Below are 21021 nucleotides of genomic sequence, written 5' to 3'. Positions count from 1 at the left end.
ATTTTTCCTCTTGCCAGTTTGTTTTGTTCGTCTTCACTATATGGTCATTGCGAAAAGAATCAAATGTTAAGGAAAAAAATGTTAAAACCCAGTACTCGTGCCACCACTGTCCATCAATATATCGGAAAAACCACTCTGATCGTCAAACAAGTGGATTGACGACCGCAACATCTTTATTCTTCGGTAGATTTTTGTGAGCTTTCAGAAAGTCAATTAATAACACATTTTTGCTGCAAACTACCATTTCCCGTTCGAGTGATCTGATGGCATGCTTTAGAGCCACATGATATCATCGCTCGCTCAATCATCATCATCATTATCAGCATCACGACTAAATCCGAAAATAAATCTCTTTCATGTATTTCCGAAATAATCTACGCTAATTGAAAGTTTACCTGTTCCATAAGCGAGCGAATGCATGGTGCGCGATGTGGGATATCTATTTTTACATCCCAACTAAAATTAACCCGCACACAACACAATTTTGAATCACGCGAACTTTTTTCACTGGAGCTTGCCTGTTACGACCTGGACAACGACAAATAATATGCAAATACAGTAGGAGGTAAAGCACCAACAGCAACAAAAACCGACAGACTGGAGAAGGTGCTAAGTGCTCCGCTTTAATTCCCGCTCAAGGTTTACAAAATTTGAAACGTAAACACAGATTATATGTTCGTTGGATATTCTCGCGGATTGGGCCTGTCGAGGGGATGTGGTAGCATAGATATATATAGCTTATTGCCACGTTTCTTTTTTTTTTTTGCCAGCAACCAAGAGTCCCTTTACGCCGGTAGAAATTGGCAGCCGGAGATTATTGCTCGGAGGAAATGGATATCGCTTTAGAGCTATTGGGTTGCGAAAATTGATTGATTGCTTATTGGCATTGAACCTGGAGACAAGTACGTGGATCCTTTTATCCGACGCTACATTGAAAGATCACGACGCCATTTGATCGATGATTTTGGCAATACAGTAGGCTCTGCCCGCGAACGATTGGTTTTGTTTTCGACGTTTTCGCTGTCACAGATTTCGTGTGTTTTCCGCGTGCTCTTTCGGCTTATACCGAGCTGAAATTATATTCGTTTTCGCTGGTGTGTGGGGTGTGTGTGTGTGGAAAAGAAGATTCGCTACTTTTTAATTTGCATATAACGAATATCGATTGTAAATAGTTGTGAATTCTGGGGAAATAATTTGATTCTATTAGCAGTGTTGCCTGTAGCGTCGCGTTAGTCTGTTTGTTCTTTTTATTTTCTCTTCTCCACCTCCGCTCGCTCCCAGTGTCTTGTCAGGGTGTCGACTACCATGAACCAGGAAAATCAGGGAATTCAATTTTCGACCTGGAAACTCAGGGAATTTTTCTTAAATTTAGGGAAATATTTCTCAATCCTTATTCATAACTGCATTAAAAACTCTAATGATATTACCAATCATGCAGGAAAGTGATACTGTTGGCACAACACTACGCGCAGTGTTGCATTCACGGTTCATTTAGCAATCCGTTTATTGGAAAATGCTTTAAAGCTAAAATATAAATTAGTTTAAACTTATTAGCTCTAATGATCTGTTTCGCATGTTTACTCACAATTCAGTGACTCTACTATTTGATTATACAATAATAGTACACACATCTTTGGTATGAAGGATGAGACGTAAACAAACATGTCATGTAAAATTAAGTGCTCCGAGACTGAAAAGTTCGATAAGTGTGTATAAACAATGCATGAATTACTTACCTAGAAAGTGTAATGTTTATGTTATCTTATGTACTTAATAGCAGGCCAGCAAACCGGGAATTTGAAAGAAGCCGGGAAAATGCCGGGAATTTGATGGGAGAACCGTGAGAAATCAATAAACCTTACAAGGGGTAATCAACTCTGCATACTGTGTGCCGAAACACATAACAGCACACCGATCGGCTCGTTAGGGCACACTTTGACAAGTATGACAAAGAATATAATACAAAACGGCATCACTGTTTTTGCTGACGTTTTCTACGTTGATCTACGCTTCAGGATAAAATTAACAAATCCATCGGACTAGACGATCAGTTTCCGAAATAGAAGACAAACATATACTTTGCTCGAATGTCTCGTGCAGCCAGAACTTCGTCCAATTCCCTGCTTTGTTAAAGTGTTGTGATAAATACCAGCGCCAGCAACAGAAATAACTAAATCACGCTCAGGGTCATCCACTTTTGCAACCAACATTTGGCTTCCACTAGCGACAATATCGGTAATCACGGTTCACAATGGGTCAATTCCACAGGGTGGCCAGATACATAAGGTTTGCATTAAAAAAAATGGACTTTTTTCGGATGGTGATAAAAAAAGCTAAGATAATTTCTTTTGATAAATTTCCCAAGGAAGGTAATTATTTAAGCTTACTTGCAAAAAAAATTCTACGTCCTTGCGAGCGGCCTCCCGGCAGTTAACCGGAACATTCGCCATGGCGAACGAAAACGTGTAGGCATGTTTTTGAGTTCTTTCTTCGTTTTATTTATCAATTCCTCCTCAGTCTTCGCGACAAAATTGTTGGAGTAGATCTTACGCTTCAGGTTGGCCCAGAAATTCTCGATGGGACGTAGCTGGGGGACGTTGGCCGGGTTCGCTGACTTAGGTACCACATCGATATTCATCCGCTCCATCTCCTCCAACGATCGCTTCGAGTAGTGGGTCGACACCAGATCCGGCCAGAACACCGCGTCTTCGCCCTTATGGTATTTCTTGATGAACGACGCAACTTCCGGCAGGTATTTCGTACTATAAATTTCCCCGTTTACGGCCAGCCCGGAGCGAAAGAAGAACGGCTTTGGCATCCCCTTCTCGCTGATAGTCAGCCACAGCAGCACCTTCTTGGGGAACTGGGTGTGTGAAATTAATTTCACCACGGAGCTCACTTCCTTCGTGGAGGAAGTAAAATACGAAGTGCCCTGCCAGTCGTTGCCATCCAGGGTGAGATAGGTCTCGTCGTCCATCACCACCGCCACGTCGTGATTCGCCGGGAAAAACGAGTTGACCATCTTATTCAGCCGCTGCCGCTGCGTCATTGCCTGCAGCTCCGAAAGCAGTGGACGTGACTTCCGCTTCCTGACATGTATGTTCATGTTCGCCAGATACTTTTTCACCGACTTCCCGGCCAAGCGCACGCAGCGATGTAGCCACTTTTCCCTCGGTCTTCCTCTTCAACATCCTTTAAAGCTTCTTGTCGCTCAGATTTGTTGACAGTCCGGAACCGGGCTTTCTTTCGATGCTCTGATTGTTGTCTAATAATGCCAAGATGTTGTAGATGCCGGAACGAGCGTATCCGGCGTCCACAAAGTGCCGCACGATGTCCGTTTTCGACGCGGCGGGGTGCCGTTCTTTGAACGCATACACTTCTGAACGGAGTTGCTTCAATGTTTTTGCCATCACGGTTAGAGTTCGACTGATAGAGCTGTCAAATTTTGTCTGCTGACTCATCTTCTACTTCTTATTCGCATTTCAAGCTTCTGCTTAGCGCATATTAGCTTATTGCGTGCTCTCAACTTAGTGTTCTAAATGCACTTCCACAGTTATTAATTGAGAGCTTTCGATGCCAATACCAATGCATGAATTTGTATATTGTGTGGCAAGCACAATGATACTCTATGCCCAGGGAAGTCGAGAAAATTTCCAACCCGAAAGATTTCCTCGTCTGCTGACTCATGGTTTACTATGATTGATGCTGCATGGGTAGTTTCGTCAGTACGGTGAAGGTAAACCCATGAAAATCGACAATTTTTTTAAATGCAAACGTTATTATAATAAAAATCAGGACCTTACCTCCCCGGATCTACGGAACCACCAATCTTTTCTTTAAAAAAAACTAAGGTATGTTTCACACACCTAACAATATATATTTTTACAACCTAAACCCGATCATTAAACCCTTCAAACCTTCCTCTTGGCATACAACAGAGCAGCATTCGGAACCTCGTCGTTGTTCATCTCGAGCAAATCAATCAACTTTGTTTGACGTAGGACTACGTCTGTGACTTCTATATGGGGGTACACGTTGTTAAAACCAAAAAATGGAACATGTAACAAAATCATGAAAGATTTTGAACGTTAATAGCTCAGCTGCCCCTGGATCAAGTTCGTTTTTTTTTCTTCAAAATGTCATTATTGAAAATATCCCGAAAGTGCAATTGTTACATTGTAATTAAAATTATCACCGATTGCCTGCGAAAAGCGATTTCCCTAACACAGATTTCAAAGTTGAATTCCATCCGGTCTCACTCAACGGTGTTTATTTAATCGCCGCGTGGTGAGTGGTGGCTAGCAAGGCTGCTCTCAACCGCTGATCTGATTCAGTCCAATCACCGTGTGTGGTGGTGTCCGGTCGTCGGCATCTGCTGCGGCAGTGCTTTCGGCGCGTGGCGTAGAACATTGTTCTTCAGCACACAACGAAAGGCTGCCTACAAGCAGTGAGCTGCAGCCCACATCTATGCTAAGCGCGTCACCCTCATTCCAAACAACATACAGGTCACCAGCCTCATATGTGTTTAACACCCTAATAGCTCAGCTTTACTCAACCATCACGACAAAACGGTCCTTAATTTTATATAAATTTGTAAGAGTATTTTTTGGGACATTTGTCAAGGTAATCAATCGGATGTCAGTTCCCATATCAAGATAGAGCTGGAATTAGGGCGTAACAGCTTTTGTAAACAATGACTTCTTTCGATGATGTCTGGAAATACAAAGCTCGCTCATGCAAATCAACATCACCATCAGGTAGGGTAAGACTTCCCCTACCCGACGGTAATGTTGGTTTGCGTGGGCGTGCCTTGAATTCTTAAAAATCGTCCAGAGATGTCATTGTTTACTCAGGCTGTTACGCCTAAGTCCAGCTCTATCTAGATATGTTTAAATCTAACATACCATGTACCTTAAGCCAACATTGGGGGTGCAATTTCAAAAACCTAAGTCGGTCGTGGCATGAAAGTGGTCTTATTTTGATCCAGAGATGATGTATTTTAATTCTTAATACGCCAATCGATAGGAATTTTCAACGATTCTGTTAAAATTAAGACTTTATCATTTTTTTCAAAATTTCACTATTGAAAATGGCACGAATGTGTAACTGTTGCTATGAAAATAAAAATTATCACCGATTGCCTGCGAAAAGCGATTTCCCTAGCACAGATTTCAAAGTTGAACTCCATCCGGTCTCACCAAACGGTGTTTATTCAATCACCGCATGGTGAATGGTGGTGTTCTCCAGTCACAACGAAAGACTGCCTGCAAGCAGTAAACTGCAACTCACATGAGCATGCATAGAAGGAGGAAGAAGCCGCACCACTATTGATCGGAATCAGTAGCTTTTCGTGAGTCGTTGTGGGCCATCTATGTCATACTAAAGAGTATAAACAGAGAGAACCCAGCTCAAATTCCTATTCCTACACAAAACACAAGCTCCTGCTGCAGTTAACAAATAAGATTTCATTCAAAGTGTTTTTATGTTACTTCATACGCGAAGGTTAGCGATTTTCAGAGTTGGTTGGAAGTGCTAACATGAAGCTTTAGTGTGATCATTTATTAGCTAGAGAATGATCTTTAGAAGAGGGAAGGTGGATAGTTCCGTTAGAGTACAACAGTATGAAAATTGAATAGAAGTTGAAAATGAGCGAAGGGCCATTAATGCGACAGTATAAATTCGAACGCACATCTTTTGCCTAACCCGTACGATGTACGCGGAGACTTGAAGTATGTCTTCAAGTCTACAGGCAAAAGATGTGCGTCCTCCTTTTGCTCATAACTGACTGCGGCTGTGGAATAGTTCTAGCGACGTTTCATCACTACCTAAAGCCCCACGTTGCGAGAGCATTTCCAGTCGATGGTGTGTTATAAAAGGTGTGCGTTATAATGCAATTCTTCTTTACCCAACTATTGTGTTGCTCCTCCTGTGATTTATTATATAAAACCACGTAGTCCTACGTCACCATTGCGTACAACCCCATAGGGCTGTCCCTTGTAGTTTTTTTTTTCAAAATCCCCTCTAATCTTGAGGTAGCTATCCTCCGCTTGCATTGAACAGTTTCACCGTTACCTCGCAGTTGTTGTCGCTGTCGTACCGTTTCTGTATAAACGCCATGGACCTAGAACCACTCGTCTTTTCATCATCAATTCATCACGCTTCGTTTTCTTGCAAAATCACAAAAGTCACTAAATCTTCAGGGTTGCCAAACTCATGGGATATTTGATTGTTACGCTTTGGCACAGCGTTTGGAACAGCTTTCGGCACAGCTAAAACATTCGGCACAGCTAAAACATTCGGCACAGATTGAGGTGTGCAGAGTATATTACCCCTTGAAATCTTAAGATATTCCAACAAAAATTAAAAGTTGAATAACAGCTTTAGCTTAATCAAGCAAACATATGTTTCTTTAGCTCAAAAATGGTTTATTCAGTGCTTAATTATCTTAAACCTTTGAAATAATGTGACCTTTCACAAAACTGTCCTTAGAAATCCTTTGGAATTCTCCTTTGAATATCTTGGAATTCCGTGCTGAATTTTCGTGCAATTTTCTTAAGAATTTAATATAAATTTTTCAGCATTTTTCTTTATTTACATCAGAACACGATTCCTTCTGCATTTTTCTCGGATCTTGTTTAATGTTGTCTTGTGAATCTTTCTCAGTATTCCTTTGAAATTATTATCAGAAAACCATTTAAATTCTGTTTATGTTAAAAAGAAATTGTCCTTCGCCTGCTATTCTCCTCACAATCCGCATACAATTCTCTTCAGAATCACCGAGGAATTCTCCTTGAAGTTCTCCCCACAACTCCCTTGTAATTCTTCTAAGAGTTCGTCAGGACTTAATCCTAGAATTAATTCAGGATTCTTGTCAGAGCCAGAATTTTTCTTGAAGCTCTTCACAGAATTTTGAATTTTCAAAATTCTTTAGAAACACCTTATTAGAACCTTGAACATTTTTCCAAGAACACACAATTTTCCAGCGACTGTATTTTTTTTTCCAAATCTGGAATCTTGAAAAAAAAATTCCAAATCAGCGATCTGGGAAAAAAATTCAAAATCCTACATTTTGACTATTTATCTCAGTTTCATATTGTTGAAAAAAATCCAATTCTGTTTTTTATTCTAAATCTAGGTTATATTTGCATAAGGCACAAGGCTCAAGAAACATGTTAAAGCTTCAGAATCTTGGAAATTAAATTTTTTTTTAAGATTTATATTATTACAGATCACGAAATTAAAAAAAAAATCCTAACTTCGTATCAAGTTCAAGATTTAAAAAAAAATTCTCAATATAGTAAGATACTTAAGCAGACGTTTGAATCCGTCCAAGATTTCAACCAATACACGGCATTCACCCACCCCGACGGCCAATTTGAAGAGGAAACTTGAATTTCACGAAGTTCAAAAGTTCAGTGCGAAAAGCATGGAAATCGGAAGTGGTTATCACAATAGGGGGGACCTTTTCCTTCTTGGCATTAAGCCGGGAATGTTTAATGGATTTTTCTCATTCTCATCATCCGTGAGCATATCAAATTGATTGCTCAAACAAATTTCATCAGAAGCCCTTTTCTTTTCCGTTTAGGTGCCATGAAAGTTTATCTAAATCGAGTTCCAAGCAGATTACTAAGATAAGAATCCTAAGGATCGAAAAGGAATTTTCCAAATCGGTATCCAAGCAGGATTACCTCGGGTAGGGTCCAAACAAGGATCGAAGAGGAATAAGAATCGAACAAGGTAGAAAATTTGCAGGTAATATTTTGCACCGAAAAGTGCTTTTTAAATTTGTTGCAGCTTTAGGTAGCAGTAGCACTTCTTTCAGCAAAAAGCAAATAGATCCGCACGGCAGGAGAGCACGATGCGGACTGATAGAATGCTGCTTCATTTTGTCAGTTTAACATTCCCATTTATACATTGGTTCCTTTTTAACGGGGTTTGAGTCTTGAAATAGTTTTCCAGTTTCAAATAGTAGAATTGCTGTGGAAATTGAATAATTTCAGTATTTTTCCGGAGCCTAGATCTATTTTAACATTCATTGGAGATTAGCTACTCCGACAAATTTGCATGAAATCATCCTTAAATTGCAATTCACAGTACAAGGTCGTTGTTAGAGTTGCTGAATGTGTTCCTGCATGAAGCGAACCGCACGTCAATTCATCCAACTGACAGTCCTGACAGTCTGTTTGCCATTTCTGACCAGCGACATCCTATGAATATATTCAATGTCGGATTACATTGAAAAGCCAAACAAAGCAAAAGTGACAACGGTGATCCGTAAACTGTCTTGGAGGATTTCGTTCCACATTTGATGTGTGGGCCAACAAAACACAGTTGAGTGCGTTGTTAGAGTATGGAAAGCAAACAAAATAGCCCTGCGGTGGTATGAAAAGGAAATCAATCCAACGTACGACGAGCATTCTCCTCGCAGAAGAGCAAATCTGCACCAACAATTTAAAAGGTCCTATCAGCTTGTGTAATCAAAACTTTGTAAGCCCTTTCCTCGCAAAGCGTAGGCTGCCCACGCAAACCTGCAGCATCATCGTGTAGGAGGGAAAGTTTCCTCTACCCGATGAGTTGTGTACAAAAAATGATTGATACTTTGGTGCAGGAATCCTAGAGGAGTATTGTGATGAAAAGTGACTGTATTAGACTGTATTTAAGGGGTTAGGCCCAATTATGTTAATTTTCATATCATTCGATTGAAGATGAACCAATACAACCATTCAATCAATTCTGTGAAAACAAATTCTCACATGACCATAATTTGAAGAGCCCCTTTCTCATTCGAAGCTCATTGTCACTGTCAATTGAGTCACTCACTATGATTTGATACACGACAGTGGAGTATGGAAGAAACCCAGCAAAGTGGTCCCGAACAGACAAGTCGACCCGATGTCGGCTCAATGTAAGGCAACAACAAGGTCGTTTTGTTGTCGGGTCAATTTTAGGTTTGTGTTGGGTTAATGTCGGGTCAACATCGGGTTGGGGTTTGGTAGAAGTCAGGTTGGTGTCGGGTTGGCTTAGCTTTTTCGCCGGAATGTCGACCAGCGGTCGCATTGCGCATCTCGAAACGAGAAACTTTTCCATACAAGCGTTCGTACCTGGAATACCTGCTTATCCTTGACAGATACGCGTATTTCGTCTACAATGAGCAGACTTCTTCAGTGTCTTGTAATTCGATGATTTTGGGCCTAATATAAATTCTGCTCCCACTGGGTGTTGGCACATTCTTGATTGCGTCTGACAAAATGTAAACTTTCAAGTTGAATGATGCGACTGCACTCCCACCTGTGGCCTACAAAAATCAATCCTTTGAGCGCATTGGAGTGCCTTTGAGTAAATGCAAGAATGGTAACGAGCAGTGGCGTCGCTTAACCTCACTTTCAAGCTGTTCAACTACTTTGAAAACGTTACTTAGGTTCATATTTGTATCGATTCAATGTAATATATTTTTATTTGTTTACGTTTTGAGAGTCGTTGAACAGGTGGATTGAGGTTAGGGTGACGCCACTGGTAACGAGTTAAGAGAAGAGGATGATTTTTTTTCCCCGAACAGTCGACTCCCCACATTTTCGATGTCCACTAATTGGATATCGAGTTATAAAACCATAAGTAAAAATGAATTTCATGGCTAATGTGATAGCGATTTTGAAGGGGATTGTTACTCTAATACTCAATTCTGTAACTCGATCATCCCTTTAATATCGAGCTGGAGAGAATTCACTGTGCTTGTAGTTCTTGTTCATTATTGCGTTCTTAACAGCCTGATTAGCTCAGAGAATCAACCAAATGATAATTTAGGATAATGGCAAAGACAAAATATCAGAAGACTGACAATTATTCCATTTTCTCAAACGACCGGTATGAGACAGGCACAATTGCGTCATCTGCCGGACAAAGGTAAATGCTCCAAACGAATTGGATAGCAAAGGTTCCATCGTTAGAAGAAAGGTTTGGGTATTTGTTTATTTTTCTATGCGTTGCTTCCACCTTCGCTCGAGGGCAGCGCTACTGTGTCTGTCGCTCGGATTCAGGCAAAATTGCCAGTCTTCTTGATATGTTGTCTTCGATGATGGTCTTGCTTGAATGGATATTTTTTGGATTGCTTGGAGTAGCAATTTTATGATTGAAGAATAATGCTGCATGCTTGGCTTTATTGGCTTTATTAGCTACTCACTGAAGTTTTAGTATGTATTGTGATGTTACTGCTACAGTACCAGTTCGATTTTGTCAAAATCAAACGGATTTTAAAAATATTGTAGTTTTGCACTATGCGATTAAAATGTGTATCAAAAGATTAGTTAAATATTAATAACGTCTATGCCTTAAATATGACTCACGGTGGTTCGGGCTTGTTGCCAAAATCGAACGGGTAATGGATTTCAATTGAGATGAAAATAACTAACAGAATTTTGGAAGTTAAAGCGCTGATTTTACGATTTCCCACCGAAGGAATGCGGTCGCGAATTAGCTTTGGTTAACCGTATTATCTGGATTTTTTTTTTCTTGCGGAGCTGGGTCTCAAAATGTTCCTAAGGGAAAACAATATAGTGGGATTAAAGACAAGTGTTTTATATCAGAGTGACCAGTGATATGGGAAAACACGGAAATCCGGGAAATAACCGGAAATTCAGAAACTAACCGGAATGAAAGTTAAAATTAAACTTCTGAAATTGTCATCTTTATCAACTTATGTGTTACTATTGCAAATGTTTCAATATTAACCTATTAAAAAATAAAATAATCTGCCTAGAATTATCTTAGAATTCTGCCCAGAACTATCATGGGATTATACTTAAACTCAGAATAAAATACACTTAGAATTTTTTCGTAGCTTGAAATTATCTTTAAAACTCCGTTTAGAATTTACTTGGAATCCTCAATAGAATTCCTTTAATTCTGGAATCCTAGTATGTGTATACTGTCTATAATCGCATATCAGTCCCATATGGATTTTCGTCCTCTTTAAGATAATAACGCTATAGAATATCAATTGGCATCTACTTTCATATTACGTGATAAAACTACAGACTTTAATCATGAAAAATGTAAAAACAACATTAAGTCAGTTGGTCCCATCTAGCAAAATAAACGCATATCAGTTCCATCCTGAAATTCAATCGTCCAGAGGCTAAGTTACAGTTCTGCATTTTGAATCGCCATATTTTTCGCTGATATAACAAACCATGCATGCTGCATTGCTACTGTTTTTAACTTGACAAAATTATCGATTAATTTTTTGAATACTTTTTAAAATATTTACATGGAAATTGCACTTCTCAACTTCAACTGCCATTTTCTCAATGCCTACGTTTTCCATATGGGACTGATATGGGATTATAGGCAGTATACTAGACTAGACTTTACTATAAAACTCTCGTCAGGGATCCTTCTGAGTCTCTTTATTTCGAAATTATCATCTCATTTTAAATTCTGTTTATAATTCTCGTTGAATTTTAGTCAAAATTCTCTTAAAAGTATCCATAGAATTCGCTTGCTATCCACCTCACGATCCTCATAACATTCTCCTCAGAATCGTCTAGGAATTCACCTTGAAGTTCTTTTCACAACTAGCATGGAATTGAATTCAGATCTTCCTTTCTTCTCCTCCGAAATTCCTTGGAATTAGTCTCAGAATTCCTTAGGATATTATCTCAGAATTATCATCGAGCCCTGGTCAGAATTTCCTTAAGATAATTACCAGATTTTTTCAGTTATTCTTCTCAGCAATTCTCTTGACCTAACAGGGGGAGAGGTAGCTCATCGATTCTTCCGGTTCGCCTCCTAGCATCGTGCTATAAAGTACCAGGCGATAACCAGGGTAGTTGATCGATAGCTCGATGACGTCATTTCGTTGGCGTCTGCAATGGGAAATTCTCATAGCAGGCGTTGACGATGGGACGTTGTCGAGTTATTGAATAGCAACTATCGTGGTAACTCACCGATAACCTGTCGATCTGCCAAATTTGGAAAGACGTCTGCATTGAATTGTCTCATATAATAATATTCCGCCCACTATATCACAAGAAATTGCGAGTAGCTGAGTGGAATGGAGATAAGTTAAGCATTGGGTACAGGACCAAGTCTCCCCTGGGTGGTGCCAAAAGATGAGCACAATAGAATCATCAAGTTGCCATAAGGCACGGAATGAGACTATTGCATGGCTGGGTAGTCAAAGTCTTCCATTCGTTAGTCATTTCAGGTGGATTAGAACAGGTTTAGGTTTAGGGTCGGCGTTGGCCAGATTTGGATTTTTCAGATGTAGTCCTGGATAGGACCCTGTCATTGAACGTCGCGTGAAAGTGGAACTTAATGAAGGCCTAAGTACTTTTTCGTAGTTTTTAGTTTTCGGATTTGAAAGATCGTCGGTTACAGTGGCCTGCTTACTGAGCAGAAAAACGCGGTCCTATGTCCTTACATATCAAAGAGATTTATGGTAAAATCGCTTGTGTATCGTGTATTTTGCGAAACTCGTTGTTGTCGTTGGTTCCGGGTTTGAATGGATACAAAAAGTTGAGCAACGGTATTATGTGATATGAGGGGCTCGGTGGCCTTAGAGCAACCGTTTTTGCTTTCTGAGCAGAACATCATGAGTCTAATCTCAGGCCCATTCACATTCAAGATTCGTCAATCGTTTTATTTGTTAATATGACTACATGGTAATAACAGCAACTCGGTGATTAAAAAGGTGCTCGTCTGCCTTGTGGCAAACGTTTTTGCTTACTGAGCAGAAAATCGTGGGTTTAGTCCCAACCTCCTTCGCGTTATATGATCGTTAGGACATCAATTCAGCTTATCGTTTACCAAAACGAACCCTGCTGCAAACCCAACCCTCTTATCCAACATCCCAGTGATTCCTCGTGGAAGTGCAGAGGTGTTCTCGGCTTCCATCAAAGCGAGTGTCGTGTCAACACAATCCTTCCCATTCCTTTCTTGACCTGTGTTCGGGCGCGGCCGGCGCTGGTATTGCCTAATTTAAGATCACCAGTTTTTACACATTGATGATGATTGCTAGTCCCAAGCATCGTCTATTGGTTCTCTGTGTAATTACAGCTGATCTGGCAGTAACAGAGTAGCAACCGTGGGCGGTCAATCAAGCTCAAGCTCAGCAATTCTCTTGACCTAACACTTTAATTCCCATTAAATTATCCTGAAAATTCTATAGGTAGTCTCCTAAGAATTCTATGGGTTTTTTATTGTTGGAGCCATGAACATTGGACTGATGCAAAATTTGAAATTTTTGCTCCACAGTGCTCAAACGGTTTCAAATCAGGTCCTGATTAGCCTCCCAAAATTTAAACTCATTCGGTAAGAAACTGACTTGGCACAAACTATTCGAAGTTTATATGGAAATTACTATGGGAAAACCAAACTTTTTGTTCATTGTCTTCTACCCATTTTCCATATTACTTTTTCGAAAATTTCTATAACTATTCTTACGGGAAAATTTCTTAGCTACAACTTTGCGGAACATCGTTTTTCAGCCAAATGTCAAATTAAATGTTATTAATTGTTTACCATGATATTGTTGCTCTATTCTTCGCACCAGAAACACCAATGTTGCCTACTGAACAGTTGAATGAGCATCAGTGACTCGAATCATTAATAACTTTTGTTCCTTATGTTTGATTGAAAAGTGGTTTTCAACAAAGTTGTAGCTGAGAAAATTTTCTACAATCACTGCTATCCTTTTTAAAAGCATAGTGATGTGGTGAGTTGTTAGATAGATATGAACAAAAACATAAGTTTTCCCATAGTAATTCCCATATAAACTTGAAATGGTTTGTGCCAAGTCAGTTTCTTACTAAAGTAGTTCAAATTTTGGGAGGCTAAGTAGGACCCAATGTAGAGTCCTTAATTTTTCCAGGACCAAAATCATGATTTTTTTCAATTCAGGGATCTTGTAAGTTTTTCAATTTTCCATATTTGAGTATTCTTCTCAATCCCATATTTAAATAATAAATCAATCTAAGGAGTTTTTATAAATCATAAATCTATCAGCCAATTCACAAAAAAAAAAAAAAACATAGTTGGAGATGCTTAGCGTCAAATATCAGACTTAGAGTGGACATTTTATACGATAGATGAGGAGATCAAAGTATAGAGTTGGGTTGATAGTTCCGACAATTTTGAGGAAGGTATGAATCGGGTAGATCATCCCCTTTATAAAACTCATCCGTTGATGCTGGATGGTGAGGAATGTCCCTCCGTTAAAGAAAAGAACTACAAGGTACAGCCCTATGAGGTTGTACGCAATGGTGACGTTGGACCACGTGGTCTTATATAATAAATCTTATTTGATAACTGCAGCAGGAGCTTGTGTTTTGTGTAGGAATAGGAATTTGTGCGGGGTTCTCAGCGACTCACGAAGAGTTACTGATTCCGATCAATAGCGGTGTGGCTTCTTCCTCCTTCTATGGATGCTCATGTGGGCTGCAGCTCGCTGCTAGCAGGCAGTCTTTCGTTGTGTACTGGAGAACACCATCACTCACCAGGCGGTGATCGAATAAACACCGTTTGGTGAGACCGGATGGAATTCAACTTTGAAATCTGTGCTAGGGAAATCGCTTTTCACAGGCAATCGGTGATAATTTTAATTAACATAGCAACAGTTGCACTTTCGTGCAATTTTCAATAGTGACATTTTGAAAAATGATCAAGTCTTAAATTTAGCAGATGCGTAGAAATATTTCTGATCGATTGGTGATAAAATTATTGAAATTGGTCCAGGGGCAGCTGAGTTATTAACGTTCAAAATCTATCATAATTTTGTTACATTTCCATTTTTGATTTCCACGAAGCGTACCCCCATATAGAAATCACAGACTTAGTCCCACGTCAAAAATAAAAAATCAGGAAAAATTATTTCAATTCCGACCGGATTTGCCCCACTGTGCACAGTGGTGGATAAAGCAGTTTTGCTTCAGTCCGCATCGTGCTCTCTTGCCGTGCGGATCTATTTGCTTTTTGCTGAAGGAAGTGTTACTACTACCTAAAGCTACAACAAATTTAAACAGCACTTTTCAGTGCTCAACCTGTAAAAATTTTCTACCTTGTTCAACTCTTATTCCTCTTCGATCCTTGTTTGGACCCTACCCGAGGTAATCCTTCTTGGATATCGATTTGGAAAATTCCTCTTCGATCCTTCAGATTCTTATAGTAATCTACTTGGAAGTCGATTTGGATAAAAATTTACTGCCGCCATGGCGCCTAAACGCAAAAGAAAGGGGCAAACTCTTGACCCCCCTTCTGATGAAATTAATTTGAGTAATCAGTTTGATTTGCTCACGGATGATGAGAATGATCCATTATCCAAGAAAAAGTCTAGTAAACTTTCCCGGCTTAATGCCAAGAAGGAAAAGATTCCCCCTATTGTGATAACCACTACCGATTTCCATGCTCTTCGCATGGAACTTCTGAATTTCGTGAAAGTTAAGTTTTCACTACAAATTGGACGTCGGGGTGAATGCCGTGTATTGGCTGAAACCTTGGACGGATTTAAATGTCTTCTCAAGTATCTTACTGAGAAGAAGCACAAATTTTTTACTTACGACACCAAAACTGAACGTGTGTTCAAGGTTGTCATGAAAGGACTGCCCAGTGGTGAATCCCTGGATCAGATCAAAGATGAACTGGCAAAATTACTTGGAGTTGTGCCACTCCAAGTAATCAAAATGAAAATGAAATCCCGTCCTGGCGATTCGTGCAACGGGATTTCTAATGATTTTTATTTAGTTCACTTCAAGTCTAGTGAACTAAACAACCTTAAGGCCTTAGAAAAAGCTAGCCTTATGCTCCATGTCCGAGTGAAGTGGGAACACTTCAGGAAGACTGGAGGAAATTTCCAAAACCTCACCCAGTGCCGTAAGTGCCAGGGATGGGGTCACGGAACTAAAAATTGCTACATGCCAGCTAAATGCATGAATTGTGGTGATTCCTCTCACGCAAAGGACGACTGTCCTGTGAAAGAAGATCCTAAGAAATTTAAATGTTCAAATTGTGGTGAAAACCACAAATCCAATTTTTGGGAATGTAAGACTCGCAAAGCGATCCTACAATCTCGTTCTAACCGTCAGGTAGGAAACGCTCCACGTTTCCGACCAGGTACAAATTCCTCTGCTGTTAACAACGGTCAGCGAGGAACAAATTCTACATTCGTACCCGTAGGTACAAATATCTTCCCTGCTTCAAATGTTTCATCTGTACCTACTCCCCTCGCTGCTAACAATGTTCAGCGAGTTAATGGAGCTACCTATGCTGCTATTGCAGCGGGTAGAAATCAAAATACTAACCAACGTTCTAACGGAAATTTTGACAATTTTGACTTAGGAAGCATTACTGCCCCCAAAATGGAATTTTTACAGAATTCATTAATTGACATGATTTCTGATATGCTTAAATCTAACTCCATGTTTGATGCTATTCAAACTGGAGTAAAATTTGCAAATAATATTGTCATGACTTTAAAATTCAGTAATGGATTTTAAAGCATTAAATATTGTAAATTGGAATGCTCGATCTCTTAAAGATAATGAAGACGAGCTATTTAACTTTTTGCGAGTTCATAACGTGCATATTGCCGTTATAACTGAAACGTTCCTTAAACCTGACCATAAGGTTAAGAAGGACGCAAATTACTTGATTTATAGAAATGATCGTCTTGATGGACCCTGTGGTGGCGTTGCCATCATTATTCATAGACGAATCAAACATAAAATTCTTTCTTCATTTGAAACCAAAGTTTTTGAAACTTTGGGAGTTTCTGTTGAAACAAAATTTGGACAACTTACGTTTATAGCTGCCTATTTGCCATTCCAATGCGTAGGCCAGAAAAAGAATTTTCTCAAGGGTGACCTCCAGAAACTTACCCGTCATAGGTCTAAATTCTTCATTATTGGTGATTTTAATTCAAAACACCGCTCATGGAATAATGCTAAAAGCAATTCCAATGGTAATATTCTGTTTGATGATTGTTCTGCAGGTTATTACACTATTCAATATCCAAACAGCCCAACATGCTTTTCTTCTGCAAGAAATCCCTCCACTATTGATTTGGTCTTAACTGATTCATGTCAACTTTGTAGCCAATTGGTTACCCATGCTGACTTCGGTTCTGATCACCTTCCAGTAACTTTTGAAATATCCCAAGAAATAATTTGTAATCCCAACAGCTCTACTTTCAATTACCATAGAGCTGATTGGGAGCAGTATCGAACATTTATGGAATATAACTTCGATCCAACCATTCCTTTGCAAACCAAAGATGAAATTAATTATGCTCTTGAATCTCTGACTACTTCTATAGTTGAAGCAAGAGCTGTCTCAGTACCAAAATGCGAGGTTAAATTCGATTCAATTATAATAGACGATGATCTTCAGCTCTTGATCCGTCTTAAAAATGTCCGTAGAAGACAATATCAAAGAACACGCGATCCTGCCATGAAAGTTATCTGGCGGGATTTGCAAAAACAAATTAAAAAGCGATTCTCTGTCCTGAGGAACAAAACTTTTGAAAATAATATTTCTAAATTAGACCCGAGTTCCAAACCCTTTTGGAAACTCACAAAAATTTTGAAAAAACCTCAAAAGCCTATTCCAGCGCTTAAAGAAGGTGGTAAAATTTTGATCACAAATTTGGAAAAAGCTCAGAAACTTGCTAAGCAATTCGAGAGTTCCCATAATTTCAGTTTGGGTCTTACTAGTCCTATTGAGAATCAGGTTGCTCGGGATTTTCTGAATATTTTCTCTCGGGAAAATATTTTTGATGATTCCTGGGGGACTGATTTGGACGAAGTAAGGTCTATAACTAAAAATTTTCAAAATATGAAAGCTCCAGGTGATGATGGAATTTTCTATATCCTCATCAAAAAACTCCCAGAGAGTACCTTGTCTTTCTTGGTAAAATTATTTAACAGATGTTTCCATTTGGCATACTTTCCTGATAAATGGAAAAATGCAAAAGTTGTTCCAATTTTGAAGCCGGATAAAAATCCAGCTGAAGCTTCTAGCTACCGTCCAATAAGTTTGCTTTCTTCAATAAGTAAACTTTTTGAAAAGATAATTTTGAATAGAATGATGCTTCACATCAATACAAACTCAATTTTTGCAAATGAGCAGTTTGGATTTCGCCATGGGCATTCAACTACTCATCAACTCTTGAGAGTTACCAATTTAATTCGTTCAAACAAATCTGAAGGCCACTCAACTGGAGTTGCTCTTCTAGACATAGAAAAAGCATTCGACAGTGTTTGGCATGAAGGTTTGATTGCTAAATTGAAAAAGTTTAATTTTCCACTTTATATTATGAAATTAGTTCAAAATTATTTAACTGACAGAACTCTTCAAGTAAATTATCAAAATTCCAAATCTAATCGACTACCTGTTAGGGCAGGAGTTCCTCAGGGTAGCATTCTTGGGCCTATATTGTATAACATTTTCACTTCGGACCTCCCTGATTTGCCTCAGGGTTGCCACAAATCTTTGTTCGCTGATGACACAGGCATTTCCGCTAAAGGAAGAAGTCTTCGTGTTATTTGCAGCAGACTGCAGAAAAGTTTAGATATTTTCTCTTCTTATTTACAAAAATGGAAGATTTCTCCCAACGCTTCCAAAACTCAACTTATAATATTTCCACATAAGCCTAGAGCTTCGTTTTTGAAACCTAGTAGTAGTCACATAGTCACTATGAACGGAGTTCCAATTTCCTGGTCAAACCAAGTGAAATATCTTGGATTAATACTTGACCAAAAATTAACTTTCAAAGATCACATTGAGGGCATTCAAGCCAAATGTAACAAATATATTAAATGTTTGTATCCTCTTATAAACAGGAAATCCAAACTTTGCCTGACGAATAAACTTCTAATATTTAAACAAGTTTTTAGACCGGCCATGCTTTACGCTGTGCCAATATGGTCTAGTTGCTGCACTACCAGGAAAAAAGCACTTCAAAGGATTCAGAACAAAATTCTGAAAATGATTTTGAAGTTGCCTCCCTGGTACAGTACAACCGAAGTACATAGAATTTCGAATGTTGAGACTTTAGCACAAATGTCCAACAAAATAATTAATAATTTCAGGCAAAAATCGTTGCAATCCTCAATCGCAACGATTAATTCCCTTTATACTTAGATAAGATTTAGTTTTAGTTTTTAGTTTAAAGATATCAATTGTTATACTGACATGCAGGTTAAAAAACCTGTTTAAAATACTGAATTGCCAAGACATGAACAATGTAAAAACACTTAGATATATATCATAACAATTAAGGCTGGTACGTTACTGCAGTAACTGGAGCACCTAGGTTAAAATGAAATGTAATTTATTTTGAATTTGGAACAAATAAAGAGTTAAAAAAAAAAAAAAAAAAAAAGCAGTTTTGCTGTACGCAGATTTTCGAAAAATCGTCGATTTCTCTTCAAACATTGTTTTTTGCTGTTATATCGAACAAATTGCACCATTATTGATATTTTGAATTAAAAGTAAATTTCGCCATACATTTTCAAGTCGATATTCCAAGGATCGTAGTAGGCTGCACTTTCCTACTTGTTTTTCCCTCTAACTTAACGATTTCCATAAAAGTGCTTTTAATTGTGTGCTGAACCTGAGTTCCAAGGTGTGCATGGAGTTTGGAGTTGAAGTTGCCAAGGTCAAACACAAAGTTTCACATTGCATTCCCGTTTGCTGGCCGAGCGGAACGAGCTATTGCAAATTGACTTCCGTAGCAGAGGGACAAGTTTTCAAAAGAGAGCAAGCCAGCTACAAATAACCAGTGGTGGTGGGATCGTTTATATTCTGTAGATGATTGATTTAGGCTCCAACCAAATACGCGTCAGTTTGAAAGGTGTAAATTTTCGATTCTGGAAGTTTGAATGCATTCCAGGTATGCATTTGATATGTTGATGTATTCATGCGGGGCGCTTACATGAAGGCAACCTTAGAATATGCGTATCTCCAGGGCTGATTTGTTGATAAATCTATCAACAAATAGGTGCAGACAAGTTTCTCCGATAAAAGCACTGTCGGTCAGTGGGAGGTGGATTGTATATACACACAAACGCATTTTCAAGTCTATGGTTCGCCCTCTGATGGTGAGTGCTGCCAGAAGTAGTATGACACACCTAATTAGCATTGATTATCCCGGGAAGAACATAATCCACCAAAGAGCTTTCTATTTGCTTGCCGAGTCCTTGTCAGTAGACGTTATAATTAGAGCTGGACCGTTCAAATTTACTAAATGACTTTTTGGAATCGCGTCGTTTGCGGGGGAATTTGGAGTACTCCATAAATTCCTCCTTCCATGTAATGGTTTCATGTCATTTACCGGAATGAATGATTCTTTAGAACACCTTTTCCCAGGCAATAATATTTTCTCTTCGTGCAATTACTAAACTTAAATTGCATTGTAACAATCATCGGTTTATTTAGTCGATTATCTTTTTCACAATCGCCAATTTAATTTCTCGAGAAAGTCATCTTCAAGTAACTTGTAGAACTTGTTAATATGAACATTTTTGCCGAATAAATAAAATCTAACAGCCACGATCATAGTTCAACGTTTGAAGTCGTCGTCTTCTTTGCATTTCAAGTTCTAGATGCACTTCCGCAGTTATTAATTGTGAGCTCTCAATGCCAGTACCATTTTTGCATTAGTATTTATTGCGTGGCAAGTACAATCATACTTTATGCCCAGGGATGTCGAGAAATTTTCCAACCCGAAAAATTCCTAGACCCGACCGGGAATCGAACCCAGCCACCTCCAGCACGGTCTTGCTTTGTAGCTCCGCCTTTACTGACTGAGCTAAGGAAGGCCCCAAGTTTGAAGCTGCCTCAATTCTAATAGGACGCACCTTAGTTTCGAAAAAGCGTCGATTTATCTTCAAACATTGTGTTTTGCTGTTATATCGAACAAATTGCACCATTATTGATATTTTGAATTAAAAGTAAATTTCGCCATATGTACATTTTCAAGTCGATATTCCAAGGATCGTAGTAGTTAGTTTAGTCAAATTTTTAAGCAAC

At 38.9% G+C, this 21021-nt stretch overlaps 1 protein-coding gene across 1 annotated transcript; it reads right to left on the bottom strand.

Moving 5' to 3' along the window:
- Positions 1–2401: 2401 nt before the first annotated feature.
- Positions 2402–3106, bottom strand: LOC135700820 (uncharacterized). Its single transcript, XM_065221477.1, has one exon. The coding sequence runs from the start codon at positions 3104–3106 to the stop codon at positions 2402–2404; it is 705 nt and encodes a 234-aa protein (XP_065077549.1).
- Between the last annotated feature and the right edge of the window lie 17915 nt (positions 3107–21021).

The sequence above is a fragment of the Ochlerotatus camptorhynchus genome, unplaced genomic scaffold (genome assembly GCF_037179485.1).
Source record: "Ochlerotatus camptorhynchus isolate MF236.1 unplaced genomic scaffold, CSIRO-AGI_Acam_v1.1 ptg000142l, whole genome shotgun sequence".
NCBI classification, from domain to species: Eukaryota; Metazoa; Arthropoda; class Insecta; order Diptera; family Culicidae; genus Ochlerotatus; species Ochlerotatus camptorhynchus.
This window is presented reverse-complemented; position numbering and strand designations above follow the sequence as displayed.

Bases quoted from the DNA above. Each gene is read 5' to 3' on its own strand.
- LOC135700820 (XM_065221477.1), bottom strand. From the start codon at position 3,106: ATGAACATACATGTCAGGAAGCGGAAGTCACGTCCACTGCTTTCGGAG.